General features: G+C 45.7%; 2 protein-coding genes across 5 annotated transcripts in view; one reads left to right on the top strand and one right to left on the bottom strand.

The window, feature by feature from the left end:
- Positions 1-27,012, bottom strand: part of CD7 (CD7 molecule) — a 215,884-nt gene that overhangs the window by 94,943 nt on the left and 93,929 nt on the right. The window lies entirely within an intron of this gene.
- On the top strand, positions 850-5,355 carry LOC142038493 (urotensin-2 receptor-like). Of its 4 annotated transcripts, none has more exons than XM_075043946.1 (2): positions 850-1,111; positions 3,625-5,355. In XM_075043946.1, exon 2 carries the CDS (start codon positions 3,769-3,771, stop codon positions 4,915-4,917), a length of 1,149 nt encoding a protein of 382 aa, XP_074900047.1. In that variant the 5' UTR covers positions 850-1,111; positions 3,625-3,768; the 3' UTR covers positions 4,918-5,355. The 4 variants fall into 4 exon arrangements, with proteins under 4 accessions (XP_074900047.1, XP_074900049.1, XP_074900048.1 ...); XM_075043948.1 differs by having other exon boundaries at positions 850-1,116; positions 3,630-5,355; XM_075043947.1 differs by having other exon boundaries at positions 850-1,116.

The raw sequence follows: 27,012 nt of genomic DNA, 5'->3' as shown, positions 1-27,012 counted from the left end.
ATTGCAGTGGTTGCCCAAATGCAAACCGCTGAAGCAAGCAATGGGCCTGACAGGCATCTTCCACAAACCCATGTCCAGCAGGAGACACCCCAGGAGAGATGGGTGCTTCTCGCTTCCCACTGGCATAAATCAGAAGCAATTCCCTGTAGTCCACAGAGCTAAAGCAGGGAACACGGAGGAAGAGCAACCCCGTCGTGTGCAAGCAACCAACACAATATTCAGCTGCTATCAAAATAATACTGAGTTTAGCTTTGGCATTTCTCAGCACTGGCCCCTTCCTCACGCTGTGTTTTTTTCTAGGCGCCTGGTTGATCTCGCTCTGTCCTTACCATCCTTGAGTATCGCTGGGGAAAGGCAACCAGCTGAACCCCAAACAACCTGGATAACATTTTGTTACCGCCAGTCTGAAATGTCTCAGATGCTGTGGTGCGTGATACCACCGCACAGATTCTTCTGTTAATATGTCATCCAACCCAAATAAACTTTGGCTTCACTTTGGCATTGATCTCTGAATCAAGGAGCTCTGCCGTTTCCCTGGGCAGCCGACCCTCCCGCAGGAATTTAACCCTCCCTGGCCTGACTGCTCTCCACGACACAATGGTTTTGCTCAGGCAACGTTAGGCATTTGCGCTCTTCAGTGCGATGTAAGGAGGGGCAGGATGGCTTTTTGTATCACCGGTCCTGGGATGCAAACAGCCTTGACATCTCGCATCCCCAGCTGGCTCATGGCCAGGCAGGGGGGAGCCAGCTAAACAAGCCACAGCTATCAAAATGCTGCTTCTTTAAAAAGGCTCTTCACTGGCTGCAGTCAAAACCACGCTATGCCTAACGTCACCGAGTAACAGAAATAGCAGGCATGAGTGAAGGGAAGAGAATGAGAGTATTAACAGCGCACAGATTTCAAACATACTTGGCTAGGTAGCACGCTGCCTTCCTGCCGCTGCCTTTCCAGATGCGACGGAGCACTAGGATCTCTCGCTGTCTGCCCGTGAAGGAGGATTCTCTTTTTTCTTTTTTCCCCTTTTTTTCCTTTTAAAAGTTTCAGCTTTAATACTACTAGATTCATTTTTATTTTATTTCTTGTAGGAAACTTCATCTGCTGGATTTAAAGGCAAGGTTTGAGCAGGAGAAATTCATTTATGTTTGCAGCTACTGAATGTGCATGGTACTCCTGTGTGATGATAATGTAGAGGGAAAGGCAAGATTGGCTCAGAAAATTGCTTAGACCGTAAGATACTTGAATGGCTGCTTGGAATAACAAGCTCTCTATTGTGTGTGTGTGCATGTGTGTGAGTGTGTGCATTTATGTACGAGTGCAGCAATGACAGTAACTTTAAAATTATGCAAGGTTTCCCCAGTTTGCTTAATTTTACTTCTCTAGGAGTGAGAACTTGCCTAGCTGTGGTCTTTGTCTGGAGACAGGTGAAGTGTCTGAATTGAATTAGTGCTGTAGTAATTTTATGAATGAAGCAAAACGCAGGTTCAGTGGAAGAGGAGCAGAGTGGGGAGATGTGGTGTGTTGAGCTCTCTGTGGCAGGAGCTGTCACACCAGGGAACTGCACAGACTTGCACGGGCACGGCACGGATCTGCTGCTACAAGTGCCTGGAACACAAAGTGAGGCAGCTGCAAGAAGACAGCACCTGAGCCATGGAAACATGCTCCTGAAAATGAGCAATCACAAATCCAACTGAGCTTGATAGTTGCATGTGTGACCAGCTCCAGGCTTAGCTGGAGCATCCCATGCAGAGCCATTCATTTCCGACCAAGTGTGCCGGCAATAGTGTGGCAGAGGAGCTGGCAGACCTCCCTGAGCATCCATGTCTCCTTCATGCATGACACTTTTGCTGCCGGCACAGCTCGTACATGAACATCAATAAAGTGGATGATGAGGGAGCAAGTCGGTGTAGCCCAAAGCCAAGCAGGAGGGGATCGCACAGCATGGCAGGGGAGGGAGGAGGCAGACTTGGGTTTGCAAGGTCCAGGAAAGCCAAGATGCTGATGAAGCTTCTGGAGACCAGTCCGGAGGAGCAATGTCCTGAAGGAGCACTGCAGAACCATGCTTCATTTCTCCCCCTCGGATGTCTCTACCCAAGGGACTTGGGCGGGAGATGGGCTCTGCATATTGTGTTTTTTCTCTTTTTTTTGCACCTCTATCCCAACTGTTAAATGAGGAAGAATATTCCTCTATACTGGATTGCCCTCTTTTTATACAGAGTTTTTGCATGATATCTCCGCAGCAACCATCACCCGCAGAAGGCGGTAAAGGAAAGAAGAGAAGGTGAGGGCAAGTCATGAAGAGGATGAACATTGTTCATCCTGAAGTGCTACAGAAGTCACTGTCAGGGTCTTTGACACAAGGGCAGTGGAGGAGAGCCTGGTGCTGTAATCCTGCTGCCAAGGAGCTAGTGGGAGGAAAGAGGCAAAGGAGTCAGAGCTGGTGTGGAGGCAAAGGGACGCTGAACTCACTGGGAAAAGCTGCAAATTCCCAGGATAAAACAAACCCAACCTGTCCAGTGGAACGAGGCAGAGGGAAGTCTTTGCCTGCTGAGCCCTGCAAGGACAAGGTGGTCCAGCACCTCTTCTCACAGCGTTTTCCAAAGAGACAATCTGAGCTCCATAAAATTCATAGTGCAAACACACTTTTGTGTGCAGTGACCTTTAGGTTGGTACAGGCTTTTGGTATGGCTTAAAATTTCAGCATTTTAGCTGCTTCTTCAGCGTTTCTCTCAGGTAGGTTTGAACTCCCTTTGCCTACACCCAGAGCCAGTATAAATTCAAAGCAACACAGTCATGATTTGTATAGCGTTGAGCTTGAGCTAACCAAAAGCTCCCACGTACAAAGAGTGACTACCTGTCTAACATGCTGCAGAGCAATCTCACACCTCACTGCATAAGGCTGTTTAGACAGACTCACAGACAGGTCTGTCTGAAATATATCTATGCATGGACACATGAAAATCTGTGGGATCACACTTGACAGAGAGCATAAAAAAACCTGGGTTTACAGACATATAAAACAGTAAAACCTACACCTTGCTTTATAGATATAAAATGCCTTTTTTCTCCCTCACTCAAATACAATTTGAAACTGCAGGTCAGAACATAGCAGGAGCTTCTAATTCAAGGGAAGTTGCTCTGTGAAAACACTGCAGAAATGCTGGACAGGACTTCAAGTGTATCACATAGAATAGACAAATCAGCTGCAAATGGTAAATCCAAAGTTTGTTTTCCCTTCTTGGTTTTTTTTTACGTCTTCAGAGTTAAGAGCTTAGCAAAGAGGTTTAACCAATCATGCTGCTAGGTCTGTAAGTGTCCTTTATGAATTTAGGAAGGACACTTTCTTCCTCCAACTCCATACTAACTTTAAGGACTGCAGCACACGGTTCCAATGATCCACACAATCTCTCTTGCCTCGTTACCATGGATGCACTACAACATGTCACTCCTCAAAGCTGTGCTCTTGTAATGATAGCATGAACCTCACACGAGTGGCCTCAGTGCACAAGACCTTTGGTACGTGCAGACAGCGCAGATACATACTCAGGGGCAGGTAACTTCTAAATGATAATTTGTGTTGCTCTAGCAGATTTCTAATATGTTGGTTTCTGATGTCTTTCCTGTAGTGGAGAATGCAGATCTTCCTCGGATGAGACCCCACTAAGAAATGGTTCACCATCTCCCAGCAGTTGCATTTCTCAGAGCAGAAAGAACAGCTCTTCAGACCCCTGTGGCATGAACAAAGCCTCTGGCATTTAAAGGCCGGGAGGATGTCCCTAACCGACGAGCTGGAGAGCCACTTTTCTGCAACCCCCTACATGGTGACAGACACAAGCGAGGGCAGCCTGTTCAGAATCAGACCCAACGCCTCCACCAATGCCACCGGGGACGGCACATCAGCCACCGGGTCCATGGAGGACATGATCGCTATCTGCACCATTGGGACAATCCTCTCCCTCATGTGTGTGATTGGGGTGACAGGCAATGTCTACACTTTGCTAGTGATGTGCCATTACTTGCGATCATCTGCTTCCATGTATATTTACATCATCAACCTTGCGCTGGCAGACCTGCTCTACCTTCTCACCATCCCCTTCATCGTCGGGACCTACTTCATTCAGAAATGGTACTTTGGGGACATTGGCTGTCGCATCCTGTTCAGTCTGGACTTCCTCACTATGCACGCCAGCATCTTTACCCTCACAGTCATGAGTACAGAGCGCTACTTTGCTGTGCTGAAGCCCCTGGACACAGTGAAGAGGTCCAAGAGTTACCGAAAGGCCATTGCTGTTGTTATCTGGCTGGTGTCACTGTTGCTCACTCTCCCAATGCTCATCATGATCCAGCTGGTGCAACGGGACAACAAAAGCATCTGCCTGCCTACTTGGAGCAAGCTGTCCTACAAAGTCTATCTCACCATCCTTTTTGGTACCAGCATTGTGGGTCCAGGGGTAATCATTGGCTACCTTTACATCCGATTAGCTAAGATTTACTGGGTGTCACAAACAGCATCCTTCAAGCAGACCAAGCGGCTCCCAAATCAGAAGGTGCTCTATTTAATCTTCACAATAGTGCTGGTGTTCTGGGCTTGCTTCTTGCCTTTCTGGATATGGCAGCTTCTCTTCCAGTATTATGAATCCTTCCCTTTATCTCCCAAGGTGATGAAGAACGTTAATTACCTAACAACTTGTCTGACCTACAGCAACAGCTGTATCAACCCCTTCCTCTATACCCTGCTCACCAAAAACTACAGGGAGTACCTGAAGAACAGACAGCGGTCCCTTAGCAGCAGCAGTGGGTACTTCCAAAGGAGGAACCGGTTTCAGAGGATTTCAGGGAGATCCCTGTCCACAAGCAGTCAGCACTGCACAGAGACATACGTTCTTGCTCACGCTCCTTTGGGAAACAGCAGTGCCTGAAGGTAAAACATATCTCCAAGAACAATCAATATTGACTTCAATGTTGCTTTGATTTAAAGTGTACATTGTAAAGGCAAAGCCTTAGCAGATCCATAATGTGCACACATTTAGTCCAGAGGCTGTGCCGTATGTCTGTTCTCATTTTCTTCAGTGCCACTGATTTGATGCTAGCAACATTCAGCTGACATCTATCTAAATAGCCTTTCGCTTTTTATCTTTATATTTTATAGTGTATGTCTCCTCAAGTAGCCATCAATAATGAAAGCCTATAATAAGGCCATGTTTTTTAATAGTATCAGCTGTCTCACAGAGTTTAAAAATTGTTATCCCGTGAATGAATGTAGTTTGCTCTTTCTTTTCTTGAGCAGTAATACTAAATTTGTAGTTGTATGAGGACTGAAAACAATGAAATAAAGACAAAGCAGCTCATGTTTGTGACATGCAATCCAGTTTGAATTTGGGGTAGGACTGGACAACGTGGATGAGGCATAAGGGGTGTTTGTCCTGGTTTTGGTCGTATTCACATTTATTCTACGCTCACATGTATGCACCGGGCTCAATTCTCCATTCACACAGGTGTCTGTAGTGGAGTTACACCACAGTTTGTGTTAGCAAGACAGGCTTCCTGTGACAGTACCACAGTCAGGGAACACTCAGCATCCCCTAATGCACCGACCCCAAACATATAAGCACCCATGTCAGGGAGCATCATCTGTCCTGGATGAGTGTATCTGCCCTCTGTCCTCCTCCAAGGAGGAATTGGGAACTTCTGACGTTGTTATTCTCAGGGCATCCATAGACAAACTGCAACATCCAGCCTGAAGGACCAAACTTACATCACCAAGTCCAGGAGGAAAGGGGGGGGGGAGATCTGATTTCCAACAGGCAAAGCTATGCTATCTGAAGTCCCTAATATTCTCAATTATAAAAGCAGTAGCTCTCTATTAGTGAGATCCCTTGTTCCCTTCCCAGGAGATGATTTTGCTTTACTGCTACAAAAAATTAATATAGACCTGCCTACACCAAAAACACTTTGGCTGTCCTGGCTTTCACTGATGATAAAGCATCATTAGTATAAATATATCTTCCATGATGTCTGGCACTTCTCCAATGAGTCTAAAAGTACCTTCTCTGGGATGCTGCCAGCATCTGTATAGGAGTCCTCTGCTTGCATTAGCCCCGTTACCTCATTAGCAAGGATACAACAATACAATGCCAACACAACTCTAACCAAGTTACAGAATTAGAAGCAAATTAATGCTTAGGAGTAAATTCAGAACTGCAGTGTGATACACCATTTGGCAGTGAACTCCATTTGCTTATACAGAAACTGAATTTAGGTTTTAACCATCTATTCCCCTTCAAGTCATTTAAATGGTCATTGTTCATGGGGACAGTGAAAGCTCCGCATCCAGCCTCCCTGGGTGATACACTTGGAAAAGAAATTGCTTCTCTCATGCATAGGATTAAAGTTTTTTATGTATGGGGAAGACTGCAGATGTCTTGAAAGAGGACTCTCGTGTGTGCAGTTTTAACGTTGAACTGTTGCAGAAACTGGAAGCCCCTCACTTTGTGTTCCCAACTGCCTCCACACACATGATCTGCAGTGGTCCTGCAGGTCAGGGCGCCTTACCTGCACCCTGCTCGCAGGGCAGCACACTGACCGGCAAGTCCTGCTTCAGGATTAGCCCCCTCCTGATTTCAGAGGGGCAGAAATACCGTTATATTTGGCTATTTCCTACACTGACAGTACTTGTTAGTTTTCAGACCCTCCTCGGGCTGGAGACACACTAGTCAAAGCCTGTTAGAGAGAGTAAAGTATCATTCACCCCACTGTAAGGAAAAGGGAGCCCATGGATAGGAGGTGAAGAAGCTTGCTATATTCATGAACCCATTTTCCACTTATATAGTCAGGTGTTAATCACAGGTCAGAAGGTAAGGTTTGGCTTCCTTTTTTTGGTAATTGCAATTTTAACTTCTGCTTGCTCAGAAATAGCCAGACAAGCTCAAGACAAGCTCAGCACGAGCAGTTCCCATGGTTGTGAAGGAGAGCTACTACGGGTTCAGCCTTTAGAAAGCACAGTCCATCTCTCCTAAAATCAGAGACTCAAAATGAGAGGGCGGTTTGCAAATCCAGGCTTTACACACCAATGCAGACAGGACAAAAGAGTTACCAAAATACATGGGAGCAGATCTATCTCCAGAGCAAATCAGTCTAACCCCTTTATCCCCAGTGGTACTGCTCTGATTAACTTGTCCAAGCCCACCACAACCAATGCACCTCACAGAAAATATTTGCAAAAAGCCTGCCATGGTTCTGTAGGTGCGACAAGCACCCTGAAAGCAGCATGAGCAACATGCTGTGGAAGTGAGGCCATGCTAGAGGTCCTGCCATGCCCTGGGAGGTGAGCTGGGCTCAATGCAGGGCGCCGGGGTTCCCTGCCTCCCCAGGAGGACACCAGCCTTAGCCCTGGGCTGCACACTCTCCTTTCTGGTTTGAAGCTTGTGCTGTGCTCTCAGCAGGGGCTTGCAGAGTGTTTGCCAAATCAGCACAACAAAGCCAAGAGAAAAGAAGACACCCACAAGTCAGGGAACAGGGAACGGTTGCAGGTGACACTTCTGTCAATACTGGGTCATCTTTGAATGATGAGACGTTTCATTCAAGCCTTTCAACTTCCACTTCAGGCTGGCAGTTTTTTGCTCCTTCAAACACCCACATCCATCACCACTCAGCACAAGCAACAATAAGGGAATATTATCCCAAGTCTACAGGTAAAAGCAAGGCTCTGAGCAGTTCACAAGCAGCATGTGCCCCAGCTCTGCATCCCCAACTAACTTTACAGGGCATCAGCCACACTCAGATACCAAACATTACACAGCTGTCCTCTTCCTGAAACCAAACAGCAACTCAACCACGAGAGCCTGCTGAATATGAATGGGGGAGCCAGAGCAGTCGGTGAGGTCCAAAGAAGGAACTGCCTCCTCCAAGACAGATTAATTGCTTAGTTAATGATAGCTATAAAATAATTATTGCATCCTATTTATTCCTCCTTGCAGAAACCTATCATCAGTCAAAGATCCAAGAGTCAATTTTTGCACAAACAAAATTTGAAATAAGTGTGAAAGGGATGTGTGTGTACATGTGACGTGTTCTTGCACACCTCAGACCATGCCTCTACACCTGCACCCTATTTGCTAGATCTTTACTCTCTGTGGGGTGACACTAGGAGCTCTTTCATCATCCTGAAGTCTTAATTCCCCTCATCTCCGGGGCATTCGGTGCCCCACAGACTGGATTTCACCAGCTGAATGCCAGGTAGCAGAAGTCAAAACTCCAATTTTTTGCTAATTTAAGCCAGGGAGCATTTAGCAATGCCTCAAGATTCAAAGAAAGTATAGCTGTAAATGCACCATGGCAGGGTGTCCAAAAAGAGCCACGACAGAGATGCTGTGGTGCTCCTACCAGCTAGGAAGGCCAGGTACCCTCTCTGGTGGCTGAAACAGGCAGCGAACTACAGCTCAGGCCAGACAATGTTTTCAGTTGGATAGTGTCTTTGCCAGAAAAGGCTGACGTTTGTGTTTACCCAAACTATTTGCAAATCCACCCAGAAATTTAAGAATCCTTCTGGAAATTCTTTTTTTTTTTTTTTCTTTTTCCAAACACTGAATTGCCTCATTTCAGCCTTTAGGAGGCAAAACAACACAATTTCTCACTTCAAAATGAAGTTTTATTCATCTGTTTGCTTACACTTAATTTTAAAAATCCTCTGTCCATTTTGTTCAAACCACAGGACTCTTACAAAAAGTCCCGCAGTTCAAGCAGCAAAGGAGAGAGCAGCTGCTCACCACGCTGTGCATCCCTCTGTTCGAAATCTGCCTGGAGGGGGTGGGCACCCACAGTGGAGAGTGGTGCAGCACCCACCCTCTGCCCAATTCCCACTCACAGAGTCGCAGCAATAATAGGCACAAACCCCCCTCCTCGACCACTGATGGAGCCTGATTCAAGCTGATCGACAACCCACGTCCAGTCTGAGCCCCCTCCTTGTTCCTGCAAGCCAGCGATTGCAAGGGCACAAGATGAAGCTGCTGTGGGCCACCCTTTTAACCTGTGCAGGTATCCCACCTTGCTCCCTAGGAGATAATCAGGCCAGCAATTCTTCAGCCTACCTCTAACCACACAGAAAAAACTTGGCACATGCTCCCAGAAGAGGATCTGGGCAATAAATCAACATGCACAGTTTTGTTTCACTTAGAGCTCAAGATGGGCAAGGACTAGGTAGGTTAGCTCTTTAGCTCTAGGTTACCAGTTCTGCACATGGCCAGGTTGTGAGGGCTGGGATTTCCAGATCGACAGGTGATCTTCTTCCATTTCTCTGGGGTTCTTCCTAGGAATCCTCTCATTTTAGTGTTTGCTTAAGGGCATTAAAAGGAGAGGCCAAAGGTTGAACAGATCTTGGAGAGCAAATCTGCACCTTGCAGAGCTGCCTAGAAAAAAACATTCCTCTTGCCACTGCTGTCCCACTTGCATCTGCTGTGACTGCCACACTGGGATGCTCCACTAAAATTATCTGCCCCAGCCATGCCTGAACCTCCCCCCATGCAGCACCCAGAGGACCTGCTACAGCAGCACACACTCAGACTAGTTTGGGGTTTTTTTCCTTCTTCTCAAAATGCATGATCAAATCCTGAGACCCTCACTCAGCCATTACTCCTTCCCCAGATCAAACTCCAGATTTCTAACTCTTAATCACTATGCCTCAAAAAGAAAAAAAAAAAAAGGGAGGGAGGTTTCATCCATAATACAGTGGCAGCAGGTACCCACATGCTTTGGGAACGAACATAGCAACACTCCTTCCAAGGTTTTCTTTTCCAGCAAATCTCAATTGCTTTCAATTATTGAATCTGGTGCACAAATCTCAGCACACTAGGCAGCAACAGTGCGCTCCAGCTTTTCCTGTGTTTGTGTTTATTCAAAACGCTAAGGGAAACACACCCAGCCAGCCTCCTGCTGATTACTTGTTTAGTTTACAGTTTACTGCTCGAAGGAGAGTGTAACATAATTAATTCATTAAGTACAAGCATTTTACAAACAGAATTGTTGCATCCAAAATGTCTATGTGAGTTGGTGAGTCACTAGTACTCTCTGATATCCTTGGAGGCAAATTTCTGTTCTAGGCCCAGAACAGGGACTGGAGAGAGCTCAGTACCGAGGACAAGCAGGCTACAGCAGCAAGGCACAGCGTGCCACGAGCCCCAGTAGCTCCAGCAGCCACTGACCCAGCTGCCCTCGCAGGACAACCTCTGGGGGGGGTCAGAGGGGAGCACTCCAGGGAGTCCACTTTGGAGATGCTGAACCTGACTTCAAATAAGAAAAGCGACTCCATTGAAATCAAGGGAGGACAAGAATTTTGTGGATTTCATACTTGTCTTGTGTATTGCCAAAATATTCATGTAGTTTGGCAACATTTAGCAAAACCTGGAGAGGAGTAAGGCAGGAGCGGAGCAGCAGGTGGGTCCCACCTGGTGTTGGCTGAAGTGTGCAGGTAGCCTGTGGAAAAGAAAGTCTGACTATGAAGGGCATGGGCCAAACCACGCAGGGAGCCCAGGACTGACACAGACATGTATTACGGTTCAGGTTGAGATCTCTGGAAGAAATACATGTTGAATTTTGCACAAAGTCTGCCTATCCTATGTTTTCAACTGAGGCTATGAATCTCTCAGTTCATGCAAAGTATGCTTACCAAGGAAAAACTACAGGGCCAAGCCTCTAAACAATAAAAATAGGTTGATTTCCACTGGAGCCAATGCAGTCGTACCAATTTATGCCAACAAACAAACAAAACCAAAAACCACTCAAAACATTTTTGACCCTTTCACTCCACTAAACAAGTATTTCAGTTGTCCACATTAATAACAGTCAAGATATCAAATGATCTCGTGAATGGTAAAGTAATCCATTTACTAGGACTTGCAGTATTCAAATGTGAGGTCTACCCCAAGTCACGCTAGAAACAGTGCAAAACAGTATAACATAAGGTGGAACGTCCAAAGCTTTCTAGTCCTTGGAGTATCAGAAAATGTTGTGTTTCCTCTCTTTAAGGGCAGCCTGTGCTGAAACTTCCTGTGCTATTCCAGCCTTCTCCTTCATGCCTGGATTTCAGTGCAGCAGCTTTGGCCATCTGGCTTCATTAAAACAACATTGTGTCCTCAGCTTTGATGGACCAAAAATAGTAAGAGTAGTTTTCCATTCAGCAATCCCTCATTAATCGGTGCTAGCTGGTGGGTTGATTACAATTTAATTTAGCTAATTAAAGAAGAAAACATCTTTGTAAGCTGCTGGGCCTTGATTTGCTTTCTGCTGTCTAAAAGTTCTTCCTTGATTTGAAAGCTATGCCTGAAAAGATCTGCTTTTGGCCCAACCTGCAAGAGAACATACCCTGAAGCACACATCTAATGCTGCCACACTTCTGCACCGCAGCAAGAGAGGAGCTTTAATTTATGCTATTCCTGATCAATGGATGGAGCTAAAGCCTAAATAACCTTTAGAGAAAACAACCAGCACCAAAGCACCATGCAGCAGGACCAGCTGTGGGATTTTGGACACTCAGTGTTCATGCAGACCCCATTGTAGTTGCTCTTTATGGTTGCCCTTGCCCAGGGAGGTTGGGCTGGGAGGTAAGGGGTATGCCCATGCCCAGCTGGGAGAGGGCTCCATCCCATGCATGCAGCTGCCACCCTCAGACTCTCTGTCCAGGTTAAAAGAAAAAGTTTGACTGTAAAGCATGAAGTAGCTGTACTCAGCCACCAGAGACTTAAAAGCTATCTTTCTCCCATTCTACGGGAACATTAGACTATTACAATCCTTGACTGAAAAGAGAAGCCCATAGGCTTCAATACCTGGGTTTGGAGTGCTTGAGTATTATCTTGGATGTTTTAAGAATCACAAATACCTGCTTTAGACATTTTCATTGGAGGAAAAAACCTCCTCAGAGCCTTGGTGGTGAAAAGCAAAAGCTCAGCCTATATTGCCACACCTGAACAACAAAATACCCTTCCCAGGGACAGGAGGTGGTTCCTGTACCCTCCCCACACCAGGAAATCAGTGTGTCCCCAAAGAACAGAGGGGAGCAATGGGGATGTGCTGAAGACACTTGGCTGAAATTGACGAAATTTAGTTAAACTGTCTCCAACACTGGGTTTCATGTGAACCCAGGCTAGTCAATTAATTTTTCTGTCTTTAAGATTCTTGTCACTAACTTGCCCTTTCTTTCCCCTAACCTTTGTCCCTCTTGCCTATTTAGGACATAAATTCCCCAGGACACTGAATACCTCTTGCAAAGCCTGTATAGATGTTCAGTCCAGCGGGGCCACAAAGGTGACCGATGACTTCAAAAGCAGCTGCGATACAAACAACAAATTTCAGCTGCTAAAGTTAAAAGCAAAGGTATTTACTACAGAGAGGCTCTAATCCTGCACAAAGCTGGTGCCACTGTGTCAGATGTTCATACATAGATAGCACACATCATCTGTGTTCCTGAGTAAGGAAGCGGCAGGAGATGTCTCTGCAGCAGGAAAGAAAGACCTCGCTCTGTGCGTGCCGCTTCCTAGCAGCTCCATGGGATGGCTCTGCCCTGCCCCAGCCAGGTTATACAGCTGCCTCCAGAGTCATTGCAGTAAATATCCCTTTTTTCCCCCCCCCCCCCCAATGAATAATAAAGCAGCCTTTCTGCCCTGCTGTGAAAAGAATGTATATCTCTGGATATGTGCTTATGGAAGAGCTGCACTGGCATATTTGGAGCTTCTCTGACTGGTCAGGTAAATCCATCACTGACATGTAAAAATGCTGCCCAAATGGATTAGCTATCACTTTGCATATCTTGGCTAAGGAAAGCCAGCTAATGTCAGATGACCCTAGTATTAGTTAAATGCAGTTGTTTCTCCTTAGAGAGGCAAGCTGAATTTTGCAGCTTTGGGAGCCTGAAGTATCCACAGCACTACCCAGTGCTGCACTAACACCCACTGCAGCTGCCCATAGCCAATCCGAGCCTACAAGCTACACCTGAAAATCGGCTTTGAAGGGTTTAGAAACTGTAGAAACTGGCTTTTGTGGGGCTTCTCTGCATAAGCCTGCAAGCATCTGTATGTGTTACTTGGCACTGTAGCTCAGCAAACTGCAGAAGTTCTCCTCTGGGGGAGGAGCTGGGAACATCAGACCAGAGCAAACCTCCCTGCACAGCTGTGAAACAGAGAGATGAGAGGGTGTGCATGGAGGGAAGGACTTTTGCAGCTTTAGGTAACAGTCTGACAGACAGGGTTGGAGAAGGGCTGTGGACATCTGTCTCCTGGAGGTTAGCAAACTCCTCCAGAAAAGCATGTATCTCAAACTGCTTAGCTCTGAACAGGACTAACAGTGTGTCTGCCTCTCCTGCAGCAAGGTGAGCTCCTGTCCCAGGTCTAGACCTTGAACAAGTACCACTGCATCCCTGTCAATAAAGAAAAGCTCACAATATTTGCTTGCCTTACTGAAGTCTTTTGAAATCAATGCATGAAACAACAGTTCACTGTAGACCTCTTGAATCTTCTCTTTAGCATAAACTAACACACAGTTCTATGTTTTCTTTATATCTGAGTGAAATAATTTTCAACAGAGAGGATCTGCCAGGTTGGTTGGGAAAGGGAGCAAGTAATGGGGTACAAGCAGGGAGACCTGAAAGCTCTGCCCAAAGCCACGCTGAGCCAAAACCGTCTACCTGGCATGGTACAAGACAGCTTCAGCCCCAAGAGATTTAGCATCTCCTCACTGCAGGACCTGGGTGAACTTAAGGAAAAGCCTGCCCTCCTGGGAGGCAAGCTGAAATGTGAACACCTCTCCGCATGCCACCGCTCACACAGAGGCAGGACAACGCTGAATTATCTTTGGCATGTCTCCCCTGAGCTGAAGTGATGTTTATAAGGGCGCTCTTTTAAATGAAAGAAAAATATACCCAAGCTGAGTTAAATGGCAGATGTTTCTTTAGGACTGAAGTTTGGCAGGGGATGCAGAACAGGATTGTTCTGGCACCATCCAGGGCGGCACTCTTCTGCATGTTTCTCTGTCTCCATTTTATTTATTTATGTAGTTCTTGTGAATTTGTAGCTCTCTTTCAGGGCCGTGCAGAGCCTGCGTGGCAGAGGGTGGAAGGGACTTGTGATGCCCACTGACAGGGGAACCAAAAATTGTCTTCAGACAGCAGAATAACCATGTAGGAGAATGGATGCATATCAGTGGGCGTATGCATGTGGTTGTGTTGGTGTGAAAGTGTTTGGGAGAGCGACTGAGTCTTTTTGTGCATCACAGAAGCAGATGAGTGCAGCATTCAGTGCACACATATGGCTGTGCACATGAGCAAAAGCACCACATTCCTTCTAACTGGCTCTGAGGCAGCTTTGTTAACATTCCTGGTGGATCAGGAGCAAAGATAACAGAGCCATCTTTCAGTCTGGGAATGAGCAAGTGTATGCTTTGGGTAAAGGGTCAGGCCAGACAATCAAGAGCCACTTGCAATGATTTTCATCCAAGGAATTTTCCAAGACTTTCCCAGAGATCTGTATCACATCTGCTTAGCATCACCCCCACAGCCTCCAAGCATCTCCTGCTGCAAGATGCCAAACCAGCTTAGCAAAGCCAGGGGAATACAAGAACCTTGTAATAACAGCACCTAAAACCCCCACAGGGAGGAATAATTTGTCCTTTATCATTCCCGTAACAGAAAGCTACACTGGACTATAGTAACTTGTATGTTCTCTGCATCCGTTACATTGGAAAAACCTCAACAGCAGCAGTATGTCAGAAGCACTGTAACGACTGGCAAACCCAGCTCAATGCACGGTACAGAGCAAGCAGAGAACAAGGGCCCAGCTCTGCATGCAAAGGGTGGGGAAAGCACCACTTGCAAGCACCTTGCTACACCTATAATTATGGGAATGTACAAATGGATGTGAAGACTGCCCAGATCCAGCATGGCCCAGAAGCTCAGCCTATTAACAGCCAGAGGCACGGGGGTGACACCCCATCCCAGCTTCAAGCAGGTGACCTCAATGTCCATGCCCTCCTACAGCCTATGTTGTTAGTGCACCCCATGCCTCTTCTCCATCCCGGGAGGGACTTGCCTCTCTGTAGGGGCTAGACCTAATGGGGGCTCTCCACATATAGCTCTGGGACAGATGTCCATCACACCAGAGTCATAGCATCAACATGTCTGATCCTTCAATTTGATGCATAATCCTGTAGATAGCACAGGAGTTACAGAAAACGTGGCTGGTGCTGAAGACCAGTATCACAGGATCAGCATGCACCCTGTGTAACTAGCGGAGCCTGAATACTATTAGTCAGTACTTGACAGCAACAGAAAATCAGCATAATTGGCATCGTACAGTATGTGGTTATTCTACAGGAAATTGTACCTTGCTGGACCAATCCACAATAAAAGAGCTTGATATAGCTCAGTGCACTAGAGCCCTACAGCAAATCACTATTATTTGAAGCACAATAAATATGGGACCAGTTCAAAGGCCACTGCAGACAGTGAAGAGCATCCCGCTGACCTTAGCAGGCTTTGGGTCAGCCCCCGTAGGACTGTGCATTCCCGCTGTCTCGAGTCCTTGCCCACGTTTTGCAGCGCATGGGTACATCTCATAAAGCCCCAGCTCACTTGGGTGTGAAATGAATGCTGCCCATTTTGGCAGAGATATAGACAGGGAAAGCAGGAGACAGTACACAGAGGGAGCAAATTTTTTTTTTTTCTTTTTTTTCACTTGACTACTAGTTTTTTCTGTGACAATCCCCTTGGCATTCAATACATCAGAAATTGAGAATCTACTACAGAGAAACAGCAGGTGTGCATGGGTGGGAAAGCTTTAAAATAAGCACTTTAAAATTAATTATTAGATAACGATGTTGTATCTGAAGCTACTTAGATAATGGCACGTTATCAGCTGGCAGGACTGACAGTGCCTATTCTGCTCACACAGGCACAACAGAAATATGTGCTTTATCTCATAGCCATGCTGGGTGCAAAATGCATTTCTCTGAAGATTCTCATTCACCCTCAAAGCACTTAGAAAACACAGAGAGCTGTTTCTCCTATTATACACTCAACTCCTCCTTTGTCCTCCCTCTTCCTCAGCACTGCGGTTTGAGCAAAAATGCTGGTTATATCCTCAAAAGTGTGCTCCTTTTTTTGCAGTCTCATACACATTCACTTATCTGCCTAATTCCTGACCCCTTGCTCTTCTCATCAAACCAAAGTATTTAGCTGCACAAGATTGCCTCAAGAGGCTAGCAAAAAGATTTTCCACATGCTTAAGATGTGGAAGCTCAACCAGAGTCAGGGAAGCATATTGTAGCAATTCAAAAACTGATGTAGATCAAGCTCTAATTTTACAACCTATAAAATAACTCCAAGTTTTTTCAGCATGGCCCACAGAAAAAGGAAGGGGGGTGTTTTCTGTTTACTTGGGCAGCCGCATTTATATGAAGAATAACCTTCAAAACTGTCACTGATCAGTCCAATCCATGTAAACACTTTGAGGACAACCATCCCGCAAAGCTGGGGCTGTTGCATCGGGCTTAGATATTTACCAGCAGCGCTGGGCCAGAAGCATGGGGGATAAAGTCCTCTCCTCTGCCAGCAGGACAGGCTGGCCCCAGGACACTAGGAAGAGGAAAGCATCCAGGTCCGGCCTTTTTTTGAGGCCTGAGGAACAAATTATCATTTCAAGGCATGGTGTCAAGAGACAGATATCAAACGCTTTGGCTGTTGGTGCTACTACGGCAATGAGAACAGATTAAGTAGACAGATGTCTAGAAACCAAGACTGCATACATCAGGCAAGAAAGGAATCTGAATCCTTCCCTAGAGGAATGGATGTTATCATTACTGTTTTTTTTAGCTAGGAGTCAACCTGGAATGTCACTTTTTATGGAAACATTACCTTGGCATTCACTATGGGCCTTTTCAGAAGGATTTGGTAGTTTTAACTTTCTCACTAATGAACACTTTTCCACCTTATGAAGTCACCAGCCTTTTTAATTTCTCCCTTCATTCAAGACAGAGCATGGACTGAAATCCAAGTGGAATATGAGGAGGAGGGCTTGGCCCAGCAGTGAGACTAAGGAGAAACCCATACTCACACAGCGCCTGCTCTAGAGAGGGCTCTTGGTTTCACCTCCCCCGAGCAGTGAAATTTATTCCAGGTTTTTGTTTTCTTTCTCTTCCCCCACGCCCCCCCAAATGATCCTAAGTCTCTGACAGGACTCCACATTTCGTTTTATTCCAATCAGCAGCAACACTAGTGGCTTTTGGACTGCATAAAGCAGTGAAAAAGCAGACAGTGGTGGGAGAAACAACACAGACTTCCTAGTGCCAGCACTGATGTCACGCTGAATAGACATTTGAAAGAATTTAGTGTCTTGGTATCATTTACTCCCAGAAGCAGCAGCTATCCAAAGCACTCCAGCACAATTTGTACTCAGGAATTCTGGTCTCTATGTGCCCAAGAAGTGGAACAAACTGGTTTGTATCTCATGCTGCAGGGACAGGATGGGTTGAATTCTCCTGGACTTTTGGTGTCCAACTGTTTTATGGCAATTTAAGGATAATCTTTACTGGCTCAGATGTGAAAAAACCCCTCCTCAGGGGGTCACCTTAATCAAGGAGCAGGACTTCATGGGGTAACACTGAATGGAACCCTCTTGTGTCTCTGCAGAGGGACGTCTCACTCAGGCTCCCTCCTTGCTCCCTCTGCAGGGACATGGTCCACTGGCAAGCCTGAGCTTGCAAGTAAAGGGCAGGGATACACTACAGGCTTAGCAGAAAGGAAAACTATGAAAAGGCAGAAGCAAGTGACACTAGGAGATGCTGTCCTCTTTTTATCTTCCATATGTCAGACCCCACCCCAGCAGAAATAGGGATATGCTGCAGAGATTGGGGATGGAGCCAGGTTCCCCTGGGGCAGCAGGGACCTGATTGCATCTCTCATGCGCCCTCCTCCAGTGCTGTGCCCTGGCCCCAGCCCATGCAATGACCGGTGCAGCTGGGCAAGAGCTATCTGGGCAGAGAGACCCCCGACGCTCTCACGGTGGGAAGGGCTGGTTTGCAGTAGCAGGTCCCTCGACGCAGCAACAAGCAGCAGCAGGGAGAGCTGCTCACACTCGGTGAGCACATAGGCACCACGCTGCACTTGCATGAGCCACTGCCAGCATTTCTGATGCCAGCATGATGGCATGCTGCAGAGGCTGGCATTGCTTTTCTCCACCACAAGAGCTGGTTTTAATTAGCTCCTTTGCCTCAAAGAGAACATGCCTACTTTCAGGATGAAGTGGGACCACTGGCAGGGCTGGGGATGCTGGGAGAAAATATCCTACAGGATAAGTAAGAGCACTCCTACTCCTGTTATTCCACAGCTTTACCAGTGTATTAACCAAGTTATTCTCAGCAGGTGAAACTCAACCTGTGCTGACAGCAGGCAAAAGACATCTGAACAATGTCCTGCTTCTGCACCATCCAATAAAAGAGGATCAAATAACTTACGGCTAATTATTTACCTGATAGACTTTACATTCAAAAATTCTCTGTTTCCAGATGCTGAGATACACATTCATAAAAAAAATTACTCATAATTTTTTCTTTCATCAGTTATCTCATATGGCTTGTTATTGGGCCATTACTGTTTTCTGTACAGGAGCTTTCCAGCAATTGTCACAGTGGCAGTCAAAAAGCACAGTCTGCTCGCATGGTGGACTGAGAATCACCAGCTTCGTGGCCTTATCCTAAGCCCATTTTGAAGCCAGTGGGACACTTTGAATCAGGTCCTAGATGATTTGGCAAATTTACAGAGGAATGCTTGATTCTGAGTGACAAAGCAGGAGCTGTTCAGAGGAATGAGCTCCCCGTGGCTTTAGCTTTCCTATCAGTACTGTCTTTTCTGGTGGTCTGGGACATCTCTCCAGATACCTACACTTTTGCTCACTCATTGCTCCCTGATACAGGTTGTTGGGGGGTTTTTTTGGTGCATAATACATGTTGTCATTTTGTATTTCTTTAAATAAATTCAAACTCTAGAACTGAAAAAGAAGCACAGTCCAGACTACTTAGGTGCAATTCTAAGAAATCCAGTACCTTTATGTTTGAAAACTGAAAAGCAGAGCCTGCCCTGAATTTAAGAATATACAAGTAACTTTGAAGCTGATCATTCAAGATCAGAAAGGAGCCTTCTGGCTCTGGGCTGTGGACAGCCAGTTGCTCCCATCCCTTCTACTCATCCAGCAAGCTCAACTGTCTTCTAACTACCCAGCAAGTGATGGAATGGGTCTTCTCCAGAGCCCAGCGCTGCTTGGCTGCAGTGCAGTGGGGGACACAATTGGAAAGTAATTAAAACTGCATCACAAGAGCAAACGAAAGCCACAGCGCTCCCCCTGTTCACAAGGGTCTCTTTTTGCTGCGTCCTGAAAGCCCTGAGGGAACCTAGGCAAGTTCCTCAGCCTGGCCAAGAGCTTCCCAGGGGCTGAACACAATGCCGCTGCCCATCAGTTCCTGCCGGTTCAACATGAACAGAAGAAGAGGGAGGCTTTGCTACCTGCACTTTCCTTTCCCTGCCCTTCCACCACCTCTGCTTCTCCCACTCCAGCACACGGTCTCTTCCCCAGGCCCTCCCAGCAGCCAGTGCAGGATGCCAGTGCCACCACTCAGCAAAAGACTTCCAGCACCCCAGCAGCAACACAAAACTCTTCAGCCTTAAGCATCATGAGGTGCCAACAAATGTCTGACCACTGGTTTGGGCATAGGCATTTAAGCAGTGCAGAGGCTTTAAAATGGATCTAGGTACAGCAGTGCATTCCATCCTAAGCCTTGCCAGCTCAGCTTCCCCATCATTAAGATAATGTAGCAAATTAAACCTGGAACAAAGGGCTCTGTACCAAGCATGCATTCTGCATGCGACCTGGCACAGGATATTCAACAGGCACACACCTCATACCAGGTTTTCTAATAGTGTACGTCACTGGTCTCCTGGTCTAGTGCCACAGGTTGGGAACAGGTAAATTGCTAAAGTGAAAACGGGGAAAATCCTGTAGCCAAGACCAAAATTATGAATGAGTGTATCCTGGAGAAACCTTTGGCAGGAAGACAGGGACTCATATTCTGTAGCTACCCCAGCAAAACCCAGACATCTGGTCATCCTAAAGTTAAATCCCTGTGCTTTGCTTCATGTATGCGAAGGACATGGAAAGTAAGCACTGCTTAGCATTAACAACAGCAGATAAGGGAAGAGCTGAGACACCAACAGATACAGCCTGAAGCATCAGATGAGTGGAAGAAAGATGCTATTGTACTATATGGCTGTGCCAGTACTTCTGATACCACAGCTATCATAAGCATCTCATACCAGCTTTAAATACAAGGGGCAGAGACATACACACACATGCACACCCAAGCTATGGTACACAAATACAACCAGCGGCATCTATATTCTTTTATCCAGTATTTATTGAAGATCAGCTTTTCTTTTGCTACTCCCAGTTGAAACAGATCAAATGGTTGCACAGGAATGAGTAACTTTTGAGAGGATCAAAACATAAAGAGAAATCATAACCTGTGTTTCCATAAACTTAGCTGGCTGGCTGTAGGATTAACTTTCCTTGAAAAGAAAGAAATTGTACCTTACACTGAAGCACTAAAGCCACCAGGCACACTTTTCCCTCCCTAAATCAATTCATCTGCACTATCAAACAAAAGTCAACAAACTCATTAAACTACCAGCGTAATGTATTTGCCCCACAACCCTTTTTGCCCCTCAGTTAATGAGTATGGGTGAGAAAAAAGGACAGGTATGGGAACAGTTCACTGGCACCACTACGTAGATAGCAGTCACCTTCATGCTCTGGGCAACTGATGTATTAACAGTGTATTAGAAGTGACAAGTTCCAAGAATTCATGCAATGGAGACAGTCCTCATTTGCTGTAATAAAACAGACTGTGAAAGCATCCATCATGATGCTATTAACTGGATCCTGAACCCAATTCTCCATCCTGTGACATGGCTCTTTTGCATCCAGAAGAGATATGTGGGCAAACTAGTGTAAAATAACTATAATCAGCAAATGCAAGGTGGCCATAACCAGGTCTCAGAGTGAAGCAAAGACAATAATTCTTTCCATGTGTTTTCCTCCTTCTCCTTTCATGATTTACAAAGACCCAGTTATCATTTTCTCAGCTGGATTCATTTCAAGCAGGTATTCCTTTAAAGTATGCTCTAATTTTTGTCGCTTAGTTTGGCCTGGACACCAGCGTCAGATGGGATTGCCACTGGTCCCCAACTGGATGAAAAGACCTGGATTTCCGATGAAAATTTTCACACTTGCAAATTGACGCATTTGCTTCCTGCAAATAATCACTCACAATAGATTTTCCCAAAGGCATTCCTGCCAGCTAATGCGTTAGCTCAAGTATTTGGGGATTTGACCACAAAGAAGGTCACAAAAAACAGCTGAAGCAAATGCAACATTTAATTTGACAAATATTTACCAAAAAATGGCAACCAGCCTCCGTGGCAGCCATCCCACAGTAATTATGCTCCTTGCATCCATGTCTAATTTAGAAATCCTGAATGAAAGGAAATTGTCAGTATTTTGGGGGGGGGGAACAAAATTTACCTCGAGTAAAACCTAGCTCATTCAACCAGCCACCAAAAGCCCGCCAAGCTCCCAGGCAGAATTTAAGGACCAATTTTACCAGCTGTAGGTTATAGAAGTCCACGTTGAGTAAGTGTCAACTCATCAGTAAGTCCCTGGCAGCAGTCTGACGGCAAAATGTGGCAGGGCTTGAAAGGCACCCATCTGAGGGAGCTCACAGATTTGTACTTGTCACTAATGACAGTGAGAAACCTTTCAAAGGGTACTCTGAGAAAACTGGTTTATGTAATTATAGAGATTTATGTCTCTTACAGTTCCAGGAGGTTCACTGCTATCCTCAAGCTCTCGGCACAGAGGAGTCAACAGAAGAAAAATGTAACGTCATCTTTGGATGAAGACTGTATGATCATACCCACAAGGTAAATAAAGTGACCAGCTTCAATGTTTGGTTAGGTGAGAATAAAGCAACCCCTCCCTTGGAGGAGGTAGAGACTGCGGGAAGAGCCTCTGCATGGCAAATCACCCTGGTGTGCAGAAAAAGCCATCAGAGCTGGGAACCAGTGACCACATTTTATTTTATTTCCATAGGGCAGACAGAAGCAGCTTATTGGTACTGAGTTTGCCAAGACTTCTCATTAACAGTGCACATTTATGCACATTTAGTCTGCAATGATTTTCATGGATAGAATGTATTAAAGACAGTGTGTTGAAGTCTCACTTAGGGGTAGGGTGTCTGGAAGAAATGTCTACAGCTATAAACCACAAGAGTCCTAGCCACAGCCCTGAATTTCCCCAGTGTTGTATAACATAAAATACATCATTTAAATAGCACCCCAACCAAGATTTCAATGAATCAAATATATGGAAAATAAATGTCAAAGTCCATCTATGTTATTTAGGGTATACACAGGACAGAAATAATGAATCCATAGAGATGTAAATCAAGGACTTCTAAAACCAGATCTGTCATTGCCCTATCAGGATTACAACAGGACATTGTGCCACCAAATCCCACAGTTTTCTACCAAGCCTCAGAAGTAGAGTGATTTTTTTAAACGCTCTAGTTCCTGAAATCCCTGGACTGTTGGAAAAATCGCATCTTTCTTTAAAAAAAACACCAAACCATTACGTTTCTTGCCCCTCAGGTTGCACACATTAGCTCATAAACATGACAAAGAGAAACCCAGGTCTATTTTTTCATACCATCTTGTGATACCTAAGCCAGTCCCAGGCCAGACTTCTGGCTCAGCTCAAGGCTAATACTCCTGCTCCCCAGCACCCTGCCTGCCCTCGACCCCTGGCTCAGCCCATAAATCTTGAGAAAGCCTTGTACCAAAGATGAGGGCAGGATAAAAGAAACAAGGTAATGAAAAAGAGCAAACTAAAAAGGCCATTTTGGGTCCTCCTGACGCAACATCTCCTCAGTAAGATAGCACATTCTTGGAGAAAGTACCACCAGAAAGGACCCAAATCAAAACCCTGTGATGGGAGGCTTGCAAACTGCAAGGAATTTGAAAAGTTGGCTTTCAACTGCACTTACATGTTGATTATAACATATAGGTACACACACCTTGAATGAATAACACTTTGAATTTAATGCCTGAGCTCTGGGACAGGGCAGCAGCACCTTCCCTGGATAGCAAGGTTTGCTCCAGCTGTGGGCCTCGCTCCCTGAGGCAGGAGACTGAAAAGGCTTCACGTAAGCACACTGCTGAGGTTTTCTCTAACTGGAAATGTTCCTTCTGTTATTCTGAACAGTCTGTCCATACTTCACGGCATAAACTGTTTTAGAAATAACAGCCCTGGAATGTAAAACTGGGGCAGGCTGGCTGCTAGCCCTGGCTGCTTCTTGCAGCCCCTTTGCCAAAGGGTATCTTGTGTTGGCAATAGAAAGGGGCAGAAGCATAAAAAAAAGCAGACACCTCGCTCCAGCAGCCATCCATGCTACTGACCAGGACCGTCTGCTTCTTTGTGCCACAAAAGAGGGGCGGACAGAGCCCCCCTTTTGGACAAAACAAACAATTCTTCTGTAATATACGCTTTACTCACATTTCCACTTCACATCTAGATTTTGCCACAACGCCATACAACTGAGTCTCTTGAAATGGCTTCTCAATTTGTCAGCATCAAGGTGGAAAGCGTGCAAGACTATTGTGGGTAAGAAATGCTCAGAGCTGCTGCTGCAGAGCGTGTTTGGGGAAGGCTCCCCGGGAGCTGAGAGCAGGGCAGTGGGTGGACCACGAGCGTACCTGCCCCAGCCTCGGTGGCAGGAACAAGCAGGATACATGTCAATCTATCCCAAACGTGGCCAGTGCATAGGAATGCAGCCAAATAAAGCAGTCTGGTCCAAGGCCTGGCCTCCAGATGTTCCCAGATAAGATAAACAGCTTTGCACCACAGTGATCAGATTTTTCCTCCCCTCTGCTCACTCCTAACTTATCAAGGGTTAAGCGGGCTAAAGTGCATCCACATTAATAGTGTTCAAATGCAGTTATCTACCCCATACTAAGGAAAAAAAAAAAAAAGCACAGCCCAACTAAATCATGATAAAGGGTTGCATTCCTCAGCTCCTGTGATGGCCCCTGTTTTATCAATATACCAGCCTGAAAAGAGGTTTCAGCCCCAGATGATATGCAATAATTATCTTGACAGCAGTACTTGAAGGACATATCTTCTACATTACTCCCTATGTTTTTAACATTAAGCTCCCTACTACCATATTTAAGGCCAACAGAGGGTTTACAGGACAAATGCCAAATACATTAAAAAGGTTTCATCACATAAAATTACATCTTAAGCACTAAAGAGAACAAATGAGAAACTGGGTGAAGGCAGATGCCAGAGTGACAAAGCTAATACTGGACTCTTTATCTTCACAGAAAAATGACCGGGTAGCTGCTGATTTGATGTGTAGCAATTAAAGAGTAATTTACACAGTGCCACTTAGTGACAAGTATAATTATGTTCTACTCAGGGTACATATCAGATAATAATTGCCTCCAGCTGAGCTGGAGCTTGTAACCCACTAAAAGGGACTTTAATGACATGACCAAACATGGATTTCAGCTAGAAAGTTTTTGACTGACCAGAAGTTGCTCAGAGCTGTTTGTAGAAAATTGCAATAATAGCTTGATCTCCTCTATATAAATAATTGCACTGATCTATGCACAGATCTGTAACAAAGATAAGAAGGTACAGAAGAAATTATGAGATTTCTAGGCCAGATCATACAGGAAGTTGTTCAATTCACAAGGCTCTGGCGTCTAATGCTTTTAAAAAAAATTTAAAAAAGGTACAGCAGTGCCAGATAAGGTCATTAGCCAAAGTCTGGTAGACAAAGGATCCCACCAGCCTTGTGGATGCCCTCTAGAAACCTAAGGAACACCTACAGGAATTACCTGGCACATATAGGGACACCCTTATTTAGATACTGCAGTGTTTTATCTGGGCTATGGTCACTCCAAAAGACATCAGCTACCACTCCCAGGATGCTGCTGGAATTAATTTTTATTAGCCCCCATTGAAATAAAGCCCCAGAGCACTGAAACCAGCTCCATAGCCTGGCCTGTAACACCTGCATGAAAAACAAAGTCTTACATTAAGCTGTGGACAGACTTGAGCTCTTCTGTAAAGCAGAAGTGCTCAGCTACATACTACAAAGGAGAACTTCAGAGTGGCCATAACTCTGAACATATCCTCAAACCTCTTCAATAAGAAGGAGGAATTACAAAATGTAATGGTGTTTTTAAGCATGTGCTCAGTGTTTCTCTCCCCACATTCTACTGGTCTTTGGACTGCCCTCAGCTGCGAACTGCAACATGAAAGAGCTTGGGTTGAAGGTGTGGGAACAGATGTGACTGTAGCAGCATCATTGAAAGCCAAGAGAGAAGGTTGCTGTGTAGTTTGGTTTCAGAAAGTTTTGGGACAGCATGGCTAGTACCCTAACAACACAACTTAAAGCTAAGTAGGACCTAGGCCACACACAGAAATTTAGGAGTTACAAGAAATGCCAAAAATTTCTCCAAAGGGAATAAAGCCAAGTTTATCCTTTCCCCCTGAACCTACAGCTGACCTCATTTACCATCAACATAAAACATGCAGCGACATGAATATTCATGGTGAACCCAAAGCAAGCGTGAAGTGCTGTGCAGAGCCTGCTGGGTACCAGCAGGCTGCAATGCAATGCTGAGATACTTGAGCTCGCAGAGGTACCAGAGCCAGTCCAGCTATGCAACCCAGGGTGAGCGCAAGCTCCTCATGGAGCAGTACACAGACCTTCAAACTCACGGCTCAGGCTTGCTCTCAGCAGATCCTCCACAGCAAGAATCCAGCCAGCCTACTTGTCTGTAAGCATATCGATGTTAAATTCTTATGATTTGGGGCATACTTGTACAATTGGCAGCTGAGTTGCACTGAGCAGCAAGAAGCACAAAAATAAAGCAGGACTACAGCACAGGTCAGAAAAGCTGAGCTCAGTTACACTTTGCATTGCAAACTAAGCAGCCTTATAGCTTTTCCTAGATTTTATCAGCCTGTTAAGGGGAATAGCAGTAGTACCAGAGGTAGTTTTGATTAACTACCATGACGTGACTCAAATGCGCAAGTGTAGAAATGTATCAGAGTGTGGGATGTTAGCTCAATGGAACAGTCAAAGTCACTTTAAATGAAAGCTCAAGGCATCTTCTCACATTTATTTATCTTCCTCCTCCTCTGACATGAGGATGAGAGATGGCATAAGTCAAATTTTATGTCCCGTTAGTTCTGGTTTCTAATTGGAAAAGGACTCTCAAACAAATTCATTATACAGATAAGGTGGCTCAAGAGTTTTCTACATCTACTCATCGCTCACCACGCCCCTATGCCATGGACCACCCCATGGAGGAAAATCAGCACAACAGGACCCAGGGCTGCAACTCCTCATCACTGCCCATGTGAGCAGGGTCCCTGTCCAGGACAGCCTGGGCCTCTCCCATCTCTCACCTTGCTGGGTGATAGCTCCAGGCAGATGGCCAGTCTCACTCTGCAGATAGGACCATGCTAAGCCAGAGTGGGCAGAACTTCTGTCCCAGCCCCTCGTCCTCCAGGGCAGCTAGATGCCATAGCAGTCTTTTGGATAACTCCCTAAGGGTACAGCTGGTACTGTAGCAAGGCAAGAGGTTTCACCTGGCCCTTAAGTTTCACTTGTCCTTGCAAGTAAAGGTCTGTGAAGGTTAGTCATGGGTGAGGGATTCCCCTGTGATGATGATGATGATTTTAGAAGTCGTCCAATGACTGCTATCATTAGACCAAGACTGGCTTAGTGAGGGTGGATATAATGTCCTGTGACCCTTTGTACACTGTTCCCATTGTAAAAATAACTTCATGTAGGATCATACTTCCAGGAAGAAGTCCTGGTAATGTGCACAGCTCAGACAGTCCTGTCCCCGA

Source organism: Buteo buteo, chromosome 13, assembly GCF_964188355.1.
Source record: "Buteo buteo chromosome 13, bButBut1.hap1.1, whole genome shotgun sequence".
NCBI lineage: Eukaryota > Metazoa > Chordata > Aves > Accipitriformes > Accipitridae > Buteo > Buteo buteo.
The sequence above is the reverse complement of the archived record's forward strand: the minus strand, read 5'-3'. Positions and strand labels throughout refer to the sequence as shown.